The following is a 20969-nucleotide window of genomic DNA, read 5'->3' as shown; positions in this document are numbered from 1 at the left end:
GCCCTGCAAAAGCTGGCCCCACGCTGGGACCGGCGCCGCTGGGGGGCACCTGCCTTTCGAGGGGAGGAAGCGCACGGCGGCATGGCACAACTGCAGGGCCATGGGCCTGGCGGGGAAGGACCCCCTGTGCCCCCCGAGTCCAGCTCCTCAGACGCACCTGAGCTCTGTCTTGCCCGACGGTGGAGGCGCTGCAGCAGTCCCCCTGGTCTGACCACACGAGCCCAGCCCTGCCTTATTATTATTGCATTTCTATGCCTTAGGGCCAAGCACTTGGAGGCAGGCACAGAACTGCCTGTGTCGGAGGCGAGGCACAGTTCACCGAATGCAGCGCTGCAGGATGTGGCCGTGCTGGTTCCCTGAAGAAGCCGAGCCGCTCCAGGGGCCCGCCGAGTTGCCAGGTGCGAGGCCGAGAGGGTTAGGCGTGGATTCCCCACCGCTCTCCTCGCCCGCTGCAGCAGAGGCCGTCCCGAGGCAGCCAGGCCCCCGTCCCCAAGAGTGGCACTGCCCCGCTAGTGCTCCCGCGGCAGAAGGATGCGGGTGACCACAGAAGGATTGGAAGGCAGCCTCAGCAATGATCTCGTGGCCTTCTTGGCCAGCTGGAGGCCAGGAGGCCCTCCCTTGCCTTCCAGGCACAGCTGGGCTTTGGGATGCTGGGGAGGCCGCCGCACAGCCGGCGCGCCTGGCCGCTCCTTGCGGGGAGCCGTCTGCCCTTGTCTGCGGCTGCTGCGACAGGCGGTTGGAGTTGCAGCACCTCGGACAGCTCCGTGCCGGGCCGCCCTCGTCCGAGCCGGCCACTCTCCCCTCCCTGAAGAGCGGCGAGCCTTGCGGAGCGATCCGCCGCGAGGCTCCCGAGAGCCCAAGGCCTTGCAAAGGGAGCTAGTGCCCGGCCTGCCAGCCTCCGGCCCAGGCCTGGGCTTGGCCCAGCCCCTCTGCAGCCACGCGCCGGCCTCCCAATGCAGCACAGGGTCAGGCACACCCACCGCCCGGCCAGGCCCCTCACGCGACCCTCTGCAAGCCACAGCCTGCAGCCTCCCTGGATTAGCAGACGAGCACGTCCGCTTCACTGGCCAGGACTGGGCAGGAAGGCCTCTGTGCCATTCCAGCGGGTCCAGTGACTGAGTTACAGAGCTTCTGATAGAGAGAGAGAGAGAGAGAGATGGTGCTCAAATTTACAGCACCTGCTCAGAAGCTGCCGCACATGAGACGGGAATAGAATGGAATGGAGCAGAAGAGTGGCAGAGTTGGAAGGGGCCCATGGGGCCACTGTGCCCACCCCCCCGCCGCACTCCCCCCGTGGCCACCCCTCTGGCTGCGGGCCTGTGCCTTCCCAGCCGAGCAGAGCGAGTCCAGCCTGCCACTCGACGAGGAGCCACCGGGCAGGAGACCCCCTCCTCTGCTGACAAGTGCGACAGACTAGCCGGGCCAGGGATTGTGCGAGGCGCTTCCGCCAGTTGCAGCGATCTGGCTGCAACAGTTGCAGTGCGGGACTTCTGGCAAGGTGGCCTCACCTGGCACTGCTCCCCCCCCCCCCCGGGGGCCCCAGGGTCCAGCACCACAGCAGGGGCAGGCAAGCCCGGCAGTTGTCAAAACTTGGGCCTCATTCCAGTGGACGCTGACGGAGTGCCCAGCGCTTGCCACATGCAGGAGGCCCTACAAAGGGCCCCCCACATTTCTCCTGGTGACTTCAGACGCTGCAGCTAGAGCCTCTGGCACACCCAGCTGAACCCTCCGGCTGGTTCTGATCCAGTGTCGCTTCCCCAGCCTCCAATATGTGGAAAACATGGGTGCTACGATCCAAATGGAGTCATCCCACAGATGCATTTTTCTAGGACGGAAACTGGAGAGTAGCGGGTTTGGCAACATCAGAAGGTTCTGGGTCAGCTCACCGGGCACGGAGGTGCTCTGGGACTCTCCCCACTTCCCGGGACAGCCCAAGTAACGCATGCGCTTGTGAAAGCAGATTTGTGTCCGTGGCTGTCCTTGTGGGGGGGCAGACGCAGGAGATGGGTTGGGAGAGCCCAGGCGTCCCTGCAGAAGCGACATGCAGGGATTGGGGCCTGTTGTGGCGCCTCCACAAAGCAGCCCGGTGTGGAGGAGGGAGCGGGAAGGCCTGCTTGGCACACACGCAGCTCCCCCCCGGGGCGCCTTCGCCACTTGTTCCGCTCGGCACTCCGACCACCACTTGCCTGCCGCCGCCCGTGTGAGCCGGGAGGCGCCGCCGGGCCCAGCTGTACCGAGATGCCTGGCAACTGAGCAGCCCTGCGCCTCCAGGATGGCACAGCGGGGCCAGCACTCCAGCACCCCCAAGATGGACGGGAGGACGGGCGGCCCCCCGCTCTGGGAGCCCTGGTGGGGGATAGGCAGGCCCTGCTCCAGAGCCAGGGCCCCCGGCTCCGGTTTGCTTGCTGCGGCGGGGCTGGGCCAACCTGCCGCAGCCTTGCCGTGCCGGCGTAAGGAAGCTCCAGAGACCAGACGCCTCCCAGGAGCCTCCCGTCGTGTGTCCTGGTGAAGTGGCCTCCTGCCGAAGGCTGCCTCTTGGGAAGGGGGTGCTGCCTGCAGACGCTTGGCCAGAGCTGCGTGCTGGCAAGGGTGATTTCCCCAGCAGCCGCAGGCCCTGCTGCCCGTCCCGCAGCAGCTGGGTGGGCGGGCGGCGGCAGTCTCCGGCAGGTCTGCGAGGCCAGGCAGCCACTGGGAGTCGGCGTGGAGACCTTTGCGGCAGGAGGAGCCCTGCTGGCCCCATGTTCTGCGCACCCAGTCCTTGAACAGCTGCCCGTCGGGAACCGGCAGGGAGGATGCGCAAGCGAGTCAATACAGCTGTGGGCACACGGGGCTCGCAGTGTGGGGTGGTCGGAATTGCATCCACTGCTCTCTGGTTCCTGTGAGGTTTCGGCCGGCACGGGGCGCAGGGAGAGCCGAGGCTGGCCACCCGGCCAGTTTTGTCCCTAGTATAGCAGCCATTCCGCAGCCTGTGGGTCTGCGGGGCCTGGCAGGGCTTGGAGCCATGTGCCCGCCTGAGCCCCTCTACTGGATGAACCTCCTGGACAAGTTACCAGCCCCTGGGGCCTCCGCGAGCCTCCTGGGGATGCCGCTCGCACCCCCAGGCCCGGCATTTCGGGGGCCACTGCAGGGGGACATGTGCGACCGTTTCACAGGCGCCAAAGGCCACGGCCTCCAAGAAGGGGGTGTGTGCAGCTTGGCTGCTGTGGAGGGACGGCTGGTGCGAGTGTGCTGGGACTTGATGGGAAGGCCGTGGCAGTTCCCCAGAGCGGGGTGCAGGACTCCCCACCGGCAGGTGTGAAACAGCTGGGGGCACAGACGGGGGCAGCACACAGAGAGGACCCTCCCCCTGCCCATAAGCACTGGCAGAGCTCTGCCTCACACCAGGCAGGCGTGCAGGAGAGTTTCCGCGGAAACCCCTTCCCACCCCGCTGCCCTCCTCCATCTGAGGCCCTGCCTGCCTGCCGCAGCCGGTGTGTTGGTGTGTTGGATGAGTGTTTCGTTTGGGGCAACCCTCCTGCTGTGCCCAGCATCCTCCTTACTACCAAAAGTAAACGAATAAGCCCCTTGAGCGGGGGAATGCGCGTGCTCTCCGAGGCCTCCTGAGCGGCAGCATTTGGGGCCCGTCTGGCAGCACATGGTGGGAAGGGCTGCTCCAGCTCCAGCGCTCCAGGGAGCAGAGCAGCCGTCCCTCAGGGAATGCGCCGCCGCCTCACCTGCCCCAGGCAGCCCCTGACAGACGAGCGAGCGAGAGGCATGGATGCTGCGAGCGCTTTACTGGGGACGGGGGGGGGGGGGCACCTCGGGCAGCGCTCTGGGCAATGGGGGGAGGGGGGCACGTGGCTTCTTAAGGCTTCCACTCAATGACTTGCACTGCGATTTGGGCTGCTCTTCTCACTGCCTCGCTGGAATCATCCAGTCGCTCCCGGAAGGCCGGCACGTGGAGCAGCAGGGCCTTGCGGCCTTCTGGGGCTTCCGCCAGCATGGTCAGCGCTTTGACGGCATACAGGCGGACCTTGGTTCTGTCATCGCTGAGCAGAGGCAGGAGAGCGTCGATAGCGTCGGCATTGAGGGCAGCGTATTTCCCTGAAACGTGAAAGGGAGGGGCGTGGAAGGGGCCACCAAGGGATCGCCTTGCGCCAGGCATGCTTCTGGCACGCCTGGCAGCAGCCGAGAGCTTCTGAGCCGCTGCTGCCGGCTCCAGCGCCAGGTGTGCTTTTCCAGCCGGGAGTTGCCCACCTGCTGGTGCTCGGAGCATGCACACGCATCGTGCCCTTCAGTGCTCTCCAGAGCACTGGAAAGATCCGCAGCAGCTTCTGGAGAGTCGGGCAGGGCATGATGCAAAAGAGCAAAGCGTGGGTCCTCAAACTACAGCCAGGGGGCCGGATCCGGCCCTCCATGCCCATTTGGACCCGCTGCCTGTGCCCGCCGTGCCCACCTCAACCTGCGCACGGGAGGCAGCGGTTTGCTCGCTCAGAGAAAACAATCTCCAGGCGAGCAAGCTGCTGCCGCATGTGCCCGCCTCGCAGCGCATGCCCGCCCCGCCTGCGCCCGGCCTCCTCTCGCCGACCGCGCCCACCTGCGCCTCGCTCACCTTGCCTCACCGCGCGCACCGCCCCCGCCCCCTTGCCGGCCCGAGCACACGGTCAGCGCCACCTTTCCGGCCGGCGCCCAGCTCTAGCAGGTTTCAACTGGCCCCCTGGTGGAAAAGTTGGAGGACCCCTGGAGTCTTAGTAGTAAAACCCTCTGAGGAAAAGCGCTGTTCCAAAAGCTTGCCCCACAGCCACAGTGGGCAGCCTTCCAAGCTCAGGGGGCGGCACATGGGTAGCCTGAAGTGGCCAGCACAGCCCCAAGACTCTCCCTTCTACCACGGAGGCCTCCTGGGATGAGCAGAGGGCCTTGCCCCGGAACCTCAAGGGGCACCCCTGGCAGGAGCACGGGGGGCACCCCGTGGCAGCCATCAGAGGCAGCTCCACGCTCCCCGGGGGCTGAGAGTACTGAGCATGGAAGCGGCATGTGCCCTCTGCTCCGGAGGGGCTCTACCGGAAGAACAGCCAGGAGGCTGCTGCCATGCAGCAGATGGGGCAGTGAGCGCCCCCTGCGGACCGAAGCTGGGCCGGCTTGCTGAGGTCAAGTCAAGGCCATGTGGCCTCAGGAAGCACACAGTGCTCTGACCCCGCTTTCCCCAGCTGCTCTTCCGTGAGGACAGAACTGTTCGCCCTCCCCGAGCAGCTCCACACCCCGTGCCGCTACGTCCCCGGACAGGGTGTTGTGTCCTGCGCGAGCCTGGCAGACCCTGCGCCAGGGGGCCTTCGGGGGCCTGTATGGCTCCCCTGGCAAGGGCGCTGCCCTCTCCCCTCAGCCTGGGGAGAGGAACTGGCACGCTGCTCCCGGGCACCTTGGGAGGCCTGCTCAGGAGCCCGGGGAGGGGGCAGGCGTCCTCCGCGCCGCCACACCTCCTCCCTGCACCCATTCCTGCTGCTCCCTAAGCAGGCTCAGATCTGAGGGGAGGTGCTGTGGGCCCGGCCCCTGCGGCCGAAACCCCCTGCAGCCCATTCTGTGCTCGGCTGTGCCGCATCGCCAACTCCGGCCCAGCGCCTGAGGCATGTGGCTGTGTGCAAACCGCCCCGCCCCGCCCGGCCTGCCCCCACTCGCCCCCGTGAACGCCGGGGCACAGGCGCTCTGGACGAGCGAGCCAGCGTGCGGAGAGAGCCGGAGGCCACGGGCCAGGAGAAGGCTGGGGGCGCTTGTGGGGCAGCCGGAGGAACCCGCTGCAACCCGCTGCAATGCCGGGTGCTCCCGGAGCCAGCGGCTTCCCCGAAGGCTGACGCGCTTTCCCGCACCCGGCCTCGGGGCAATGCTGCGCGTGGGGCGGAATGAGCTGTGCCGTGTGCCACGGGGAGAGCTGGTGGCAAGCACGTGTCTCGGGGCATCCAAGTGGCAGCGGACGGTCGGTGGCGCTGCCGCACGGAGCCCGGCTCAAGACTGGCTCGGCCACCCTGCAGGCTCCAGGTGCCCGCCCTGCCTGGGCACGGAGGCTCCGCTGCACGTCAGCGCCTGACTCCCGCCTTGCCCCAGGCAGAGCGACCGCTCCAACGGGGTCCACTGGCGGGGCACCGCTTCCGAGGCTGGCCGGGAGCCGGCTCTCTGTCCGCCTGTCCCGTGCTCGGGCGCGGAGCAGCCGGCCCGTCCCTGCAGGCGAGGCAGACCGGCTCGGGCAGCGCCCTGCTCACCTTGTGTGGTCACTGCCGCGTTCATCAGGGCTCCGGCTGCGCTGGCGCGCACCTCGGCATCCTCATCGTCCAGCAGGAAAACGAGCTCTGGGAACACGCCTTCCTCAAGGAGCATGTTCTTTCCCTCCAGAGGCACACTGGGCAAGCGGAGAGGGCCGATTAGCGCTGGCGGCAGGAGCCGCAGGCACCTGGACAGGCGTGCGAGAGGGCAGCCGCCCCGCCCAGCGCAGAGGCCTGTGGGGCCGCCCTTGGTAAGGCTGGCCCGGGGCTGCGCCCTTCCTAGCCAGGAGGCGGGCCGCCTGCCCCTGTGCCCCTGCGGAACCAACCCGGGGCTGGGGCTGGGCCTGGGGCTGGAGCAGAGGCCCTGGTGTGCGAGCATTCATCCCAGCGCTCCGCAGAGCTCGGGGCAGGTTGGCCCCAGCAGATGACGCCCCTGCAGGGGAGCAGGAGCAATGCTGAGAGGTCCCTGCTCTGCAGAAAGGGCCTGGCGTGGCAGAGCAGCCCGGACATGCTGGGCTGTGGGGATAACATCCTGCTCCTGTAGCTGAGGAGCACGGGCCCGATCCGGAGGAAGGCTCCCCATGCAGCCTCTCCGGCGAGAGCACAAGCCGCTCGCAGGTGCCCCCGGCTCGTCCTGCAGGCCTCGAGCAGAGCTTCCCGCAGCTCAGGCCTGCCTGCCAGGCCGTGCCCTCTGCGGCGGCCGCCCCAGGCAGGGCCACTGTGGCCAGCAGCGAGGGAAGGCTGCCCCCTTACAGGCGGGTGCTGGGGACGGGACCCCGAGTGGCGGGCTTGCACCTGATGGCCATGAGGGCCTGGGCAGCTCTGCTCCTGATGCCCAGCGAGGAATGGCCCAGCTTCTCCTTCAGGATGCGGACGGCCCCTGTGGCCAGCGCCTCAAAGGCCTCCACGCGGAGGCAGCCCACCAGCGTCTCCAAGAGCAGCTCCTGGACCTCTTCCAGCTCGGTCGCCAGCTTGAACACCAGGGAGGGAACCAGGCCGCTGTCCACGAGAGCCACTGCCCCTGCAACGGGAGGCGGAGGCCTGAGCTGGCGGGCTGGGCTGGGCTCTCCTCCTCCGTCCAGCCCAGCCCAGCCCAGCCCAGGACCATGGCGGGGGGGGGGGGCTGCCGGCAGCGTGGGGCACGCGGCCAGCAAGGCACGAGCGGCCCGCGGTGCCTGGCCCACCACTGATCCCCCTGGGGCTGCTGGAGGTGCGGCTGCTCTGAAGTGACCTCGTGTCCAGGCAGGGGGAGCACCGATCCAGCTCCCTTTCCTGAGTGGCCCGTGAGGACCAGGGGCTTCTGCAGAAGGGCAAGCGAAGCTGAATCTGCACATGCAGAGAGAGCAGAAGGGGACACATTCCCCCCTGAACACACGAGGGCTCTGTCCGCGTGCTCTTGCCGGGGCACCCTGCCTTGCCAACTGGCCTGGCGGCAAGGCGCCTCTGTCTGGGCGGGAGCAGCATGGGAGCCGCCAGCACTGCAGGGAACACCGGCTGCCCCGGGCCAGGGCTGCAGCCCCAGGGGGAAAGGGGTGCCAGAGCCCGGGCAGCGCCCAGAGGCCCGCCCGAGCTGCTGGCGGGTGAGGCATGCGTGCTCCCGGTGCCAGTGCTGTCAGCGCAGCCGGGATGTGCAGGTGTCCGTGCAGGCGGTGGGTCTCTGGGGGTCTGTGCTGGTTCGGTTCATCAGACCAGCCTCCACCTCCCCCCCCGCCTTCCCTCCCTGGAGTCGCCCTGCCTGCAATGCGCACCCAAGACTTGGCTGCCTGCTCTCAAGGATCTGTGCACAGGCTTCCTGTCCATTCTGCGGCTGGCAAACCTTGCCTGCGGCGCCTCCCGCCGGCGGCCTTCTGCTCACCTACATGGTTCCCACAACCTGCCCCTCGACTGCTCCGAGCAGCTGGAGCTGCACGCTGGAAGGACTCCTTGGGCGCCTTCTCTCAAGTCCCTCCTTCCACTGGATGGTGGGCTGAGGAGACCAGTGGGACCCCACCAAGACGCTCCCCTCCCCATTCTGGGGCCAGTTCCCTCGTGTGCCCCTGGGGAGCCATCCAGCGGAGGGGGGGGACACCATCCACTGCATGCACCAGTCCGAGCGAGCCCTTGCCCGTTCCCCCACCGCGAGGCGAGTCCGTGTGTGAGCAGAGCAGGGCGCCTGAGACCGTCACTGCTGCGCCGGGCAGCGTGTTCCAGCCTGCCTGCTCTCCTGGTCCAAGGAGCACTTTCTTCCGCGGCTTGTCTTGGCCGCAGGGGCAAGTGGGCCAGGCAGGGCTCACTGGCTTAAGGTGGATGCTTGTGGCAAGTCTAGGAGGATCTTAGGTGGGATCCAGGGACAAACCATGCAAAAATGTGGAGATGAGGTCATCTCATGAAACTCTTCCTGTCTTGGTCATTAAGGTGCTCCAAGATTTTGGACCACAGGCACATTTGAGACTCAAGAAACTGCTACGGGAATCACCAGAATTGCTGAATCATGGAATCGCAGCTTCGGCACTTGTCTGTCACATGTGTGGATTTCGGGCTGCACGTGCTGCGACAGCACCAGGTCACTCTACTAAGGGATTGTCTAATCTCTCTGCCCCCCTCAAGCTGATCTCCACAGGTTGCAGCACTGGACTGAAAGCAGCAGAATGAAATTCAATAGCGACAGATGCCAAGTTCTGCACTGAGGAAAAAGAAACCCAGTGCATTGTTACAAGATGGGGGGTGTTTGGCTCAACAATACCAAGAAGGGTCTTGGAAGGTTGCGGATCACAGGCCGAAGAGGAGCCAACAATGTGATGTGACTGCAAAAGGGGCACATGCTACTTTAGGCTGCATTAATGGGCATTTTGCTTCCAAATCACATGAAGTGCTACTCTGCCTTTGATCAGCACTGGTCAGACCTCATCTGGGGTCCTGGGTCCAGTTCTCGGCACCACAGTTTAAGAAAGATGCAGACAGGCTGCAAAGGGTTCAGAGGAGGGCAAAAAAGATAATCCAGGGACTGGGAACAAAGCCCCATGTGGAGTGTGCGAATGAGCCGGGCATCTTCAGCCTCCAGAAGGGAAGACTAAGGGGAGATGTGGTCGCCCTCTACAAGCACTTGAAAGGCTGTCACAAAGCCGCTGGGCGGACTTTCTTCTTGGCCATCCCAGGCTCAGGCCGCAGGGAGCCAGTTTCCAGCTAGATATCAGGAAAAACCTCCTGACTGCTGCAGCAGTGCAACAGTGGAGCCCATGACCTGGGGGCATTCAGGGTGCAGCTGGGCAGCATTGTAGTGGAGCGGAGTCCTGAACAGGGCAGGTGGCTGGACCCAACGCCCTCTGGCCCCTGCCAGTTCTACTATTCTCTGATCCCATGATACCAGGGAAAGTTGGAGGCAGAAGAAGAGGATGACACATGGTGGGCATGTCGTGAGCGGAGCCGGCTGGAGCCGGGGGGGGGGGGGTCAGACTAGATGGCCTGGGAGGCCCCTTCTGACTCGCTCCGTTTCTATGTTTCTATGACTAAAAACGGATCCATTCCATAGAGGAAGACACAGCCTTAAGTCAACAAGAGCTGAGCAGGGCTGCCAAGGGCAGGCCATCCTGGGGGTTGTCTTCATCCATTGGGTCACTGCAAGTTGGAGACAGCAGCATCTTGCAGCAACAAATTCTTCGAATCATGGGGGCTGCAATGCTGCTCATGCTTCATTCAGACCAATATTTTGGCCATGTCCTGCAGTTGCTTATTTTGGGGGGAAATTACTACTCAGATAAATTTTCTAGTGGAAGAAGCTTTAATATTAACTGAAATTAGGAAATGTCCAGCAGAAATAGATTCTTAACACACCTCTGATATTACAAAGTGAAGGATAAATACTCACCCCCACAATGTAAGGAATCATAGTGCTTGCGATCTTTGAATGAGCGCCACGTGCGTGGCTCCGCGTGCGCGCATGTCTTTTGACGTTTGTTGGGGCCGGACAGAACTGCTAGAAATGTGGGCACATTTCATATGTACCTGTTGCTATGGCGAGGTAAGAAGATCGGAATTTAAAGTGGGGGAGGATTTGGGAAAAGTCCTGCAGAATCCTTGGGCATCACATTGGCGATCCTCTTGTGTGGGCCCAGGGAGATGGCCGTGGTGCCCACAGCGCCCACAGGGGCACTCGGGGCCCCCTGCACAGGCCGACTACGGGCCACAACACGAGCAGCCCAGCGCATGCCGCGGCAATCCAAGCTGCACCAGCCTGCACGTCAGCATCTGCTGATATGGGAGGAAACCTGCTCGAGAGATTAGAGGCAGCCCGAGCCGTGCTTTCTAACTGCGCTGCTCACCTCTTCATGTGCGGAAGGAGGGGCCCCTGGAGCTTCCCGTGAGTTCCCAGCCCGGGGCATGTCAGCTCGGGCTGGCGCTTCTCCCCCCACCTTGGGGCCGCTGCCAGATCTCGGCCGCCTCCGTGCGCCTCGGGGCGCGTGTTCCAGGCAGGAGGCGCCGCAGCTGCCGGGAGGGGCCCGACGCGAGTCCACCGCTGGGCACGCCCTCCCCGCGGGCTCCGCACACGGGCCCTGCTGCGCTGGAGGGTGGCGAGATGACCGGCCTGCACGGCCGCCCCGTGGGCTTCGGGAGGGGGCAGCGGTGGCAGAAGGGCTGCAGGCGGCTCCCCGACCCGGGCGGTTCTTGGGGCCTTTCAGGGCACTTGCAGAAGGAAGGGTGGTGGCACAGGCCTCACTGCAAGCCTCCCCTTCTGGGACCTTTCGCAGTTGGCAGCTTCTGCTGGGATTTTTGAGAACATGCACTGCAAGCAAAATGTACTTGGATTTTGAAAGGAAACCGAACCAAACCCTTCTCTTATGTTGCCCGTTGGTGCGAGTAATATTTTTTCTTTCCCAAACTAGATCACAAGCAGCTTATCTGCACGATGCACTTGCAACCTCTTTATATAAGTTCAATTATCACGGTTCCCTGAACAATCCAGGAATCAATAACCAATTCTGTGATGTGGGCCTGCGGCTGCCCTGATCCAGAAATGGGGGGCGGTGGCTGAAGGACTTCCACCTGTGCGGGGGCATCTGCAAAGGGCACAGCCTGGCATCTGAGGAAGTCCCAGAGAGAGCAGACTCCACCCTAGAGCCCCTGATCCCGAAGGAGGCATCTGACATAGCGCCTAGATGAGTCCTGCCTACAGTGGAAGGAAAGCGTCACTGAAAACGGCTGACACAATGGATCAGACTAAGGCACGAACTTGCCATGTCAGGGCAGCCCGCACTCTTGCTTTTTAAACCGCGTCACTGCTGTTATGCACTCTTTTCACATGCTAGCCAAGTGATGCTCAAAATCCTACAAGCTTGGCGCCAGCAGTATGTGGACCGAGAACTACCAGAAGCACAGGCAGGATTTCGAAGAGGCAGAGGCACTAGAGATCAAATTGCCAACATACGCTGGATCATGGAGAAAGCTAGGGAGTTCCAGAAAAACATCTACTTCTGCTTCATTGACTATGCTAAAGCCTTTGATTGTGTGGATCACAACAAATTGTGGCAAGTTCTTAAAGGGATAGGAGTACCAGACCATCTTATTTGTCTCTTGAGAAACCTATATGCGGGTCAGGAAGCAACAGTGAGAACTGGACACGGAACCACTGATTGGTTCAAAATTGAGAAAGGAGTTCGGCAAGGCTGTATACTGTCGCCCTGCCTATTTAACTTATACGCAGAGCACAACATGAGAAAGGTGGGGCTAGATGAATCACCAGTTGGAATTAAGATTGCTGGGAGAAATATCAACAACCTCAGATGTGCAGATGATACCACTCTAATGGCAGAAAGTGGAGAGGAACTAAAGAGCCTCTTGATGCGGGTGAAAGAGGAGAATGCAAAAGTTGGCTTGAAACTCAACATGAAGAAAACTAAGATCATGGCATCCGGTCCTCTCACTTCCTGACAAATAGATGGGGAAGAAATGGAGGTAGCGACAGATTTTATTTTCCTGGGCTCCAAGATCACTGCAGACGGTGACTCCAGCCAAGAAATTAAAAGACGCTTGCTCCTGGGGAGGAAAGCTATGGCAAATCTAGATAGCATATTAAAAAGCAGAGACATCACCCTGCTGACAAAAGTGTGTATAGTCAAGGCTGTGGTTTTCCCAGCTGCAATGTATGGCTGCGAAAGCTGGACCATACGGCAGGCTCAGCGGCGAAGAATTGAGGCCTTTGAATTGTGGTGCTGGAGGAGACACCTGCGAGTCCCTTGGACCATAAGGCGATCAAACCGGTCAGTCCTAGAGGAGATCAACCCTGACTGCTCTTTAGAAGGCCAGATCCTGAAGATGAAACTCAAATACTTTGGCCACCTCATGAGAAGGAAGGACTCCCTGGAGAAGAGTCTAATGCTGGGAACAATAGATGGCAAAAGAAGAAGGGGACGGCAGAGGATGAGGTGGCTGGATGGAGTCTCTCAAGCAGTCGGCGTGAGCTTAAGTGGACTCCAGGGGATGGCGGAGGACAGGAAGGCCTGCAGGAATGTTGTCCATGGGGTTGCGATGGGTCGGGCACAACTTCATGATTAACATAACATGAGCTGCTGATTAGACTGAGGGAGTGCTTTGTGTGAGTGCATGCACGTGTGTCTGCACATGGGTGCTTGCTGCCCGCTCCTGTGCACTGTCCAACCTTGCATGATGCTGCCACCATGCTGCTCTTGACTGTGCAAGGAAACAGGCAGCTGCTTATGGGGCGCCCTGAGGTGAGCAGTGCCGGGCGGTGGCGGAGCAGTTGCTTGACAAGACGGGTCAGCGTTTTCCGCGCTTGACCTTAAATGCAAACCACAGTAAGTCAAGAGCGGTGCAACGCCAGGGCAGAGACTGGCTTGGGGTGTAATCCAGTGGAAAGTCCCATTCCGAGGAGCTTGGCTGCAGGGCGCTCAGTTGTCCTCTGTGGAACCGGACTGTGATTGCCTGGCCGGGTTTCCTTAACTGAGAGGGACTGCAGAATCAGCAGCTTCCCAAAGAAACTGGCCCTTCCGGTGCTCGGGGAAGGACAGGCGTGTGGGCCACAGCTGTGCGGGCTCCCAAATCCTGTGTCGCCAGCAGCCCACGCCTTTTCCTGGCAGGGAGACTAGCAGTGAGGCGAGCCTGGCCAGCACCCCCAGCCTAGCCAGACGGTTTTGCCTCGCCCACGCCGTGCTTCTCTCAGGTCGGCTCTTTTGGCCTCTACAGCAGTGACCACCGCTCAGCCCAGAAGGAAAAAACGGCCGTGCTGCAATGTCAGTCGGGTCCCAACGGGTGGGAGGGCTGCTGAAGGCCGTGCAGATGCCACTGAACACACCAGGGAGCTGGACTAGCGGCTCACGGTGAACCGCAACCGAGAAAGCCCTTCGCTGGCTGGTACCCTGCTTGCATGGGGTGCCTTCCAGCCCCCCACTTCTGCCACTTACTCTTGCAGCCGCGGAACAAAGGAGAAAACCCGAGCAGACAGGCAACGCGTCCATAGACTAACACACCAAGAAGGATTGCGGGGCACAGCTGCTGCTCTAGCGAGGAAACCGGGTTGCCATGGAAACTGTCCCAGAGTTTCTCAGAAGCGGCATCCTCCACCGATTGGCCCCCTCTGGCATGGCGACGTGCTTTCAACACAGCCCTCTGCCCGTGGCTGAGCTTCCCATGGAGAACCTCGGGCATGGCCTGTGGGGCAGGGTAGTGGCAGGCACGCTGAGGGGCGAGGGAGGCAGTGCCTCCGCTTCTCGCTGCTCTGGGCTTCAGAGCCTTGTGGAAAGGAGAGCGGTCCCCCGGCTGGAGGGAAGGGGAGAGAGCGGGGCAGTGCCCCAGCAAGGGACACGGGACAGCGTGCATCTGGAGGTTCTCCACATGGGGCTCCTGGCTGACTTGCGGTTCCACTGCAGAAGTGAGACTTGAACGCTGGAAAGGAGCGCTTCTTCCCCTGCCCTTCCAATGCTGAACGCCTAGGTGGCGCAGTGGAATGGCACAGGTACACAAGTGGAAAATGCGGTTTCTTTCACTTTTACAATAACATGTGGTGCCTTCCTAGCTGTGAAAGGCTCTTCCCTGCTGAAAGCGCACCTGAAACATGGAAGCCAAGCTGGGGCTGCAGGGCATCAACTGCAGAGCCTTCGAGCCCACGGCTTCCAGCCTTGGCACCATTGGGGGCCGGCAAAAATAGGAAAATTATTTCAGGACCACTGAGGCAGAAATAAAAACCATTATATACATAATATGGTATTTTGTGTATTAGCTTAAATATAGTACTAAGAAATGAAAATTTTCTAAAATAACCAGAAACTGAGCAGTAAAAATGCTAATAAAGGAATCCGATTTTGAAATTAAGTGCAATTGAATACAATGGACATTTTTAGAGAGCAATATGTAATTCAAATAAGGTTACTGCAAATCTGCCGTTGCTCCTTTTCAAGAATACTTGATAAAAAATTTACAATAGCAAAATACAAAATCAATATAAATGCAATCCTATACTTGTAGCAAATATGAATTCAAATACAGTATTAGCAGCAGATCAATGCAAAATCAAACAATGTTACTTCATACAATACTACTACTCATAATGTTAAATAATGAAATAGGACCCCCCCCCCCCACTCATCACCCCCCCACACACACACACCAGTGCGGGCTGGCTGGGAAAAGGTGCTGAGCACCAGGCGCCTCGGGCTTCCCTTCCCAGCAGAAAGTGCTGCAGAGGCAGGAAGGGGCCCGTCTGGTCCGCCCAGAGGCCTGGTGCAGCGCAGCCCCTGGCTGCCTCTCCCCTCCCCGCCGAAGAAGAGGCGGGGAATCTGCCACCAGAGCGCAGCGTGGCCACGCAGGTCTGGGCGAGCAGGTGCGGCATGGCTCTTTCACTGAAAGGCAGGAAATGCCGGTGCCGGTCCACCAATGGTGGCTGAAAACCACTGCTTCCAGCAACTGAGTGGGGAATGAGGAGCGTGGGAGAGAATCACATGACAGCAGAGGTGGAAGGGGCCAGAAGGCCACCGGGTCCAACCTGAGGCTCTCGCAGGACGGCAAGTTACACCATTCCACTCGGATGCCTGTCCAGGCACTTTCTGAATGTCTCCAATGAGGGAGAGCCAGCAACTTCCGCAGGTAACAGGTTCCATGGTTGCACTGCTCTGACAGTGAGGAAATTCTTCCAGGTGTCTGGTCTAAATCTGCTTTCTTTTAACTTAAGTCCATTATTCCGTGTCCTACACTCTGGAATGGATGAAGAGATCTTGTCCTTTCTCTTTACGACAGACTTTCAAATACTTGTAGGCTGCTGTCATATTTCCCCTCAGTCTTCTCTTCTTCAGGCTGAACATGCCTAGTTCTCCCAATCTTTCTTCATAGGGCTTTTCTTCCAGTCCCTGAATCATCTGTGCTGCCCTCCTCTGTACCCCTTCCAGCTTTTCTGAAGCTTTTTAAAACTGTGGTGCCTCGAACTGGACACAGTCCTCCAGGTGAGGTCTGGCTAGTGCTGAATATAGTGGAGCTAGTACTTCACGGGATTTGGAACTGATGTTTCTGTTAATGCAGCCCAAAATAGCATGTGCCCTTTTTGCAGCTGCATTGCCTTTAGTTTGTGATCCTATTTAGTTTGCGATCCACAACAACCCCAAGCTCCTTCTCATTTACGGCACTGCTGAGCCAAGTGACCCCCTTCGTGTAGCCATGCGTTTGTCTTCTTGTTCCTAAGTGGGGGGCTCGGCATTCGTCCCGACTGCCTTGTTGCTCCCTGCCCAGCATTCTGACCTACCAAGAGCACCCTGCCTCTTGACTCCAGGATGTCTGCGCTTGCACCCAGCTTTGTGTCATCTGCAAATGTAATTATCTTTCCTTGCGCGTCCTCATCTAAGTCACTAATAAAACATTTGGAGAGTCTTGGGCCCAGGATGGAACCCTGCGGCTCCCTCTTGCCACCTCTCCGCAGTCTGAGAAGGTGCCGTTGAGGAGCACTCTTTGCGTCCGATTTTGCAGCCAGCTGTGGATCCACCTAATGGTTGCACTGTCTAGCTGCTTTTTGCTAGTCTGCTGATCAGGACGTGGTGGGACACTCTGCTGAAGGCTTTTCTAAAGACTAGATCGAGTACGTCCACAGTATTCCCACAGTCCATGTGGGAGGTTACCCAATCAAAAAAATGAAATCACATTGGTTGGGCAGGATTTGTGCCATCCATGGCGGCTTCTAATTGCTGCATTGCCTTCAAGATGTTTCCAGACTGATTGTTTTATAATTTGCTTTAGAATTTTTCCAGGGATTGATGTCAGACTAACCGGTCGATAGTTCCCAGATTCATTTTTTCCTTTCTTGTCGGTAGGGGCAACACTAGCCCTTCTCCAGTCATCTGAGAATTCATCTGTCTTCCTTGAATTCTCAAAGATGATAGAGAGCGCCTCGGAGAGTTCTGCTAGCTCTTGTATGACTCTGGGATGAAGTTCGTCAGGCCCTGGGGATCTGAACTCATTTAGGCCACTCAGAAGATCCTTGACATTTGTCTGTCAATTCTGGGCTGCCCTCCTGCCCCTTCAGCTTACGCTACACCTTCGCCTGGAGGGGTGTCGTGCTTCTTTTGGGAGAAAACAGGAGCTGAGCCTTGCCATCTGCTATGCTTTGGACTCTGACCTAGGAGGCAGTGCTGGACCAGTGCTGTGCTTCCTGTTGGAAGCACAGGGGAGGGAGGATGCAACTGCAGCCTGAAAGAAGGGGGAGCACACACCTGGCATGCAGAGGGCTCAAGTTCAGGCTCTGCTGGCACTCTGCCCAATGCTAATGGCCCCCACCGCTGGGCCTTCCAAGGGTCTGACGCCCACGTTCCCAACTCCACCAAGGTTCATCCCCTGTGTTGCTGCTGCCCTTTATTATAATGCTTGACTGTACTGTCTGCACTTTGATCTTATTGTATGTCACCTGGAAGAGCAGGTTACTAGTTAAGGAACTGTAAATAATCTGTCCATCCATCACCATGTTTGAAGGAGCAGTCCTGCCTTTTAGCCTGGACCTAATTCAATTCATTCTCAAATTTGATCTCAGGGGGAAGGAGAGCAGCTGGTTCCAGGAATGGTAGCTCTGTAGAAAGTGGCCTCGATAATTGGACAGAAGGCACAGAGTCTGTTCCATGGCTTGCAGGAGGAAGCCTTGCATGTGAGGACCTGCCTCTGCTGACTCAGAGAAAGTGCACTGGGGCAGCAGGACTGAATGTGAAACATGCTTGAAATGACTGGCATGCCACCTTTTCCTACGTAAGTTGTCTGTGAAAAGCGGTCTATAAGCTCTGGCCTAAGGATCTTAGAGTCTTACTCATATTTGCTTTAAAGTATGCAATTACTCGGCAGTGGAAAGAATTTAATGTACATTTGTGGCATTTGGGACAATCCTGCATTGTTCGGAAAAGTGACTCACTAGATCCACCTCCCCAGAAGCTCAGCAAGTCTGACACCTTTTATGCAAAATCACACACATTTGTTTCTTTTGCAAATGGTGACTTCCTTTCCTTCTATGCAACACAAATCTGGACAATAAATATTATATAGGTATTTCATCAAAGCACATTGCAATTTCATATTCTTATACGCATTTTGGATCCGTATGATGGAGTGATCTCCCATTGCTTTGTTCCAACTCTGCCAACCCAGCAGCTTGAAAGCATGCAAACACGAGTAGATAAATAGATGCCACTTTGTTGGGAAGGTCACAGCATTCTGTGCGCTTCAGTGCCAGCCACATGACCACAGAAACTGTCTGCGGACAAACACTGGCTCCCTTGGCTAAGAAACAGAGATGAGCACCGGCCCCTAGAGTCGGACACGACTGGGCTTCATGTCAGGGGGAAACATCTACCTTTACCTATACTTATACTGTAAAAGGAGAGCGCAAAAGTTGGCTTGAAACTCAACATTAAGAAAACTAAGATCATGGCATCTGGTCCTATCACTTCCTGACAAATAGATGGGGAAGAAATGGAGGTAGTGACAGATTTTATTTTCCTGGGCTCCAAGATCACCACAGATGGGGATTGTAGCCAAGAAATTAAAAGATGCTCGCTCCTGGGGAGGAAAGCTATGGCAAATCTAGACAGCATACTAAAAAGCAGAGACATCACCCTGCCAACAAAAGTGCGTATAGTCAAGGCTATGGTTTTCCCAGTTGCAATGTATGGCTGTGAAGTTGGACCATAAGGAAGGCTGAGCGCCAAAGAATTGAGGCCTTTGAATTGTGGTGCTGGAGAAGATTCCTGCGAGTCCCTTGGACTGCAAGGCGATCACACTGGTCAGTCCTAGAGGAGATCAACCCTGACTGCTCTTTAGAAGGCCAGATCCTGAAGATGAAACTCAAAATACTTTGGCCACCTCATGAGAAGGACGGACTCACTGGAGAAGAGCCTAATGCTCGGAACAATTGAGAGCAAAAGAAGAAGGGGACGGCAGAAGATGAGGTGGCTAAATGGAGTCACTGAAGCAGTCGGCGTGAGCTTAAGTGGACTCCGGGGGACGGTGGAGGACAGGAAGGCCTGGAGGAATGTTGTCCACGGGGTCACGATGGGTCGGACACAACTTTGCGACTAACAACAACAAATACTTATTTACAGGTATTCTCCACCATTATGATCTATCTGTTATTATTTGTTTTCTTCATGTGGTAACATTGTTAAAATGAAATATGCATTGTAAGAGCATAATTAAAATGATGACTCATAAAACTGGAAGTCGTATGGGAGGTCGACGAATCCAGCTCCAGCTCAGTGTAGGATCTGCAGTCTAAAGCTGGGATCTAATCTTTTTGGGCCAAGAGGCACACCAAGCACTTTGGGATGGTGTCATGGGTGCTCTCACACCATGGCTGCCAAGACTGGGGTTCTCCTTCACAAAATGTCCAATATGACAGTTGTTAGGCAAAAGGCAAACTGCTGATGCCAAAAGAAAAGTAACTTATCCAAGAACCTGACCACAAGGAGAAGGGGAGCAGGAGATCCAAGGCAGTCCATGGTTTCCTGCTCCAGCACCCAGTTCAAGGGAGTAACTTGGTCAAGAAGCTGAGTACAAGGCAGAAGTTACATTTGCGCTCAAAATGCCAAACCATCTAATTGTCCTAGAAAGCACAACAGCATTTCTTTGAAAGCATCTGATGCTCAGAAAAACAAACACAAGAGCAGAATACCCCCAGAGCGCTACCAGCAACCCCCACACCAAGACACACCACCCTTTGCTCTGGCAAAACACCCTTTCCCAGTCAAAACATGTACAAGACCAAGATACAAAGAGACAAAACCAACCCACGAAGTACGGGTCAATGCTTCCTCTCTCACCTCCCTACTGGTCCCCCTCTCTACTTTCCTCTTTTCCCACAGCTGGGTCCCTGCAGAACAATGTGCGGGGTGCAGCCACCTCCTTATTTTCTGATCTAAAGCTTCTCCAGGTGGAATAAATTCTTGAAAATAAAGACTGGCTTGCACCCAGCACTTTGCTTTGCAGCATGCTCCCCTTTTTTGCATAGCAAAATGAAAACCAAGAGCCTGACAAAGTTAGGCAGGGCAGAGAGACTGGTGGGTCTCCCCAGACCTAGAGCATCCATGGAGATGGCTCCCAATCTCTTCACTGATCAAGGCAGCATGCTGCACTGCCCAACAGCTCATGCAGTCAGACAGATTATCCTAACAGCTCTGCCTCCCTGCCACTTCCACCCCTGGGGGGCGAGCAAGGAGGGGCCTGCGCCGCAGACCGACCACATCCAGCCTCGCTCTTCTCAGGACGGGGCCTGCTTCGTCCACGTCCTCCTGGCAAGGGGGCACGCAGCTCTGGCTGCAGGGGGGCACGCACAGGCCAAGGTGGGGTGGAGTGGAGTGGAGTGGAGTGAAGCAGAGCCGAGCCTTCCCGTGATCCGGGCGCTCTGTTTCTGGTCATGCCCACCAGGATTGCCTCTACTTTCTTGGCTGCTGCATCAGACTCCCAGCTCATCTTCAGCTGGTGATCCACGAAGGCACCTGGATCCTTTAAAATGTGCAAGTCCGTGGGAAGCCTATTGTTTTCTCCCTAACACAAACTCAAGGTAACAAGAGAAAGCTAAGCCTGTGCTCTGAAATTTAACTTGGACCATGTGAGCCTGGATACAAAGACTCATGCAGGCACGGAGCACTACCCACTGCATGCTTTTGGGCTGGTCGCTTATGCAGTCTAGCCTACCTTGCAGGACTGCAAATGGAGAGAACAGGTTCTGGTCACTTTGGAGGGCGTGTCCCAAACCACAGTGCACTCCGCAGCACACGGCCTGTGGGTGCGAGTCCGCTCACAGTCCTGGGCCAGGTGCCGTGGAGCGTGGGTGAGGCACATTCCTTTATCCTGGGCAGCATGCAAAGCGAATCGGTCTGTCGAAGCCTGTTAGCCCAGATGCCTGGAAGACACCTCCGCGCAAGCAGGCCGTTCGCCCCTGAAGCACGATGCCAGCCCAAAGAAGTGGGATGCCGGGCCCGGTGCAGGGAGGGGAGCCCGCCACGCCGCGCCTGCACCCGCCCTGGCGCTGCGGCGGGAGGCCGGCGCCGGGCAGCTGCGCCAAGCCGCCAGCCCGGGACCGTCTCCCCGGCGCACCCGCGGCGGCCTCGCGCAAGCAGCCGGGCTCCCGCCAGGGATGCTGGGAGCGCCGGTGCGACACGCTCGGCCGGGCGCCGCTCGCCCACCACGTGGCAGCGCCCTGCGCCCGCGCCGCGGCGGGCCTCGCCCCCTTCCCGGCGCGCCCCGCCGTTGGCCAGCGCGCCCGGCTGCTTGCGCGAGGCCGCCGCGGGT

At 58.8% G+C, this 20969-nt stretch overlaps 1 protein-coding gene across 1 annotated transcript in view; it reads right to left on the bottom strand.

The window, feature by feature from the left end:
- Positions 1-3844: 3844 nt before the first annotated feature.
- Positions 3845-20969, bottom strand: part of RSPH14 (radial spoke head 14 homolog) — a 133159-nt gene continuing 116034 nt past the window's right edge. Inside the window, exons 4-6 of the mRNA XM_044444424.1 lie at positions 7026-7251; positions 6231-6367; positions 3845-4083 (exon numbers count right to left, since the gene is read on the bottom strand). Coding sequence (XP_044300359.1) covers positions 3845-4083; positions 6231-6367; positions 7026-7251 — 602 coding nt within the window. The remainder of the gene's footprint in view (positions 4084-6230; positions 6368-7025; positions 7252-20969) is intronic.

The sequence above is a fragment of the Varanus komodoensis genome, unplaced genomic scaffold, assembly GCF_004798865.1.
Source record: "Varanus komodoensis strain SLA01 unplaced genomic scaffold, ASM479886v1 scaffold44_3, whole genome shotgun sequence".
NCBI classification, from domain to species: domain Eukaryota; kingdom Metazoa; phylum Chordata; class Lepidosauria; order Squamata; family Varanidae; genus Varanus; species Varanus komodoensis.
This window is presented reverse-complemented; position numbering and strand designations above follow the sequence as displayed.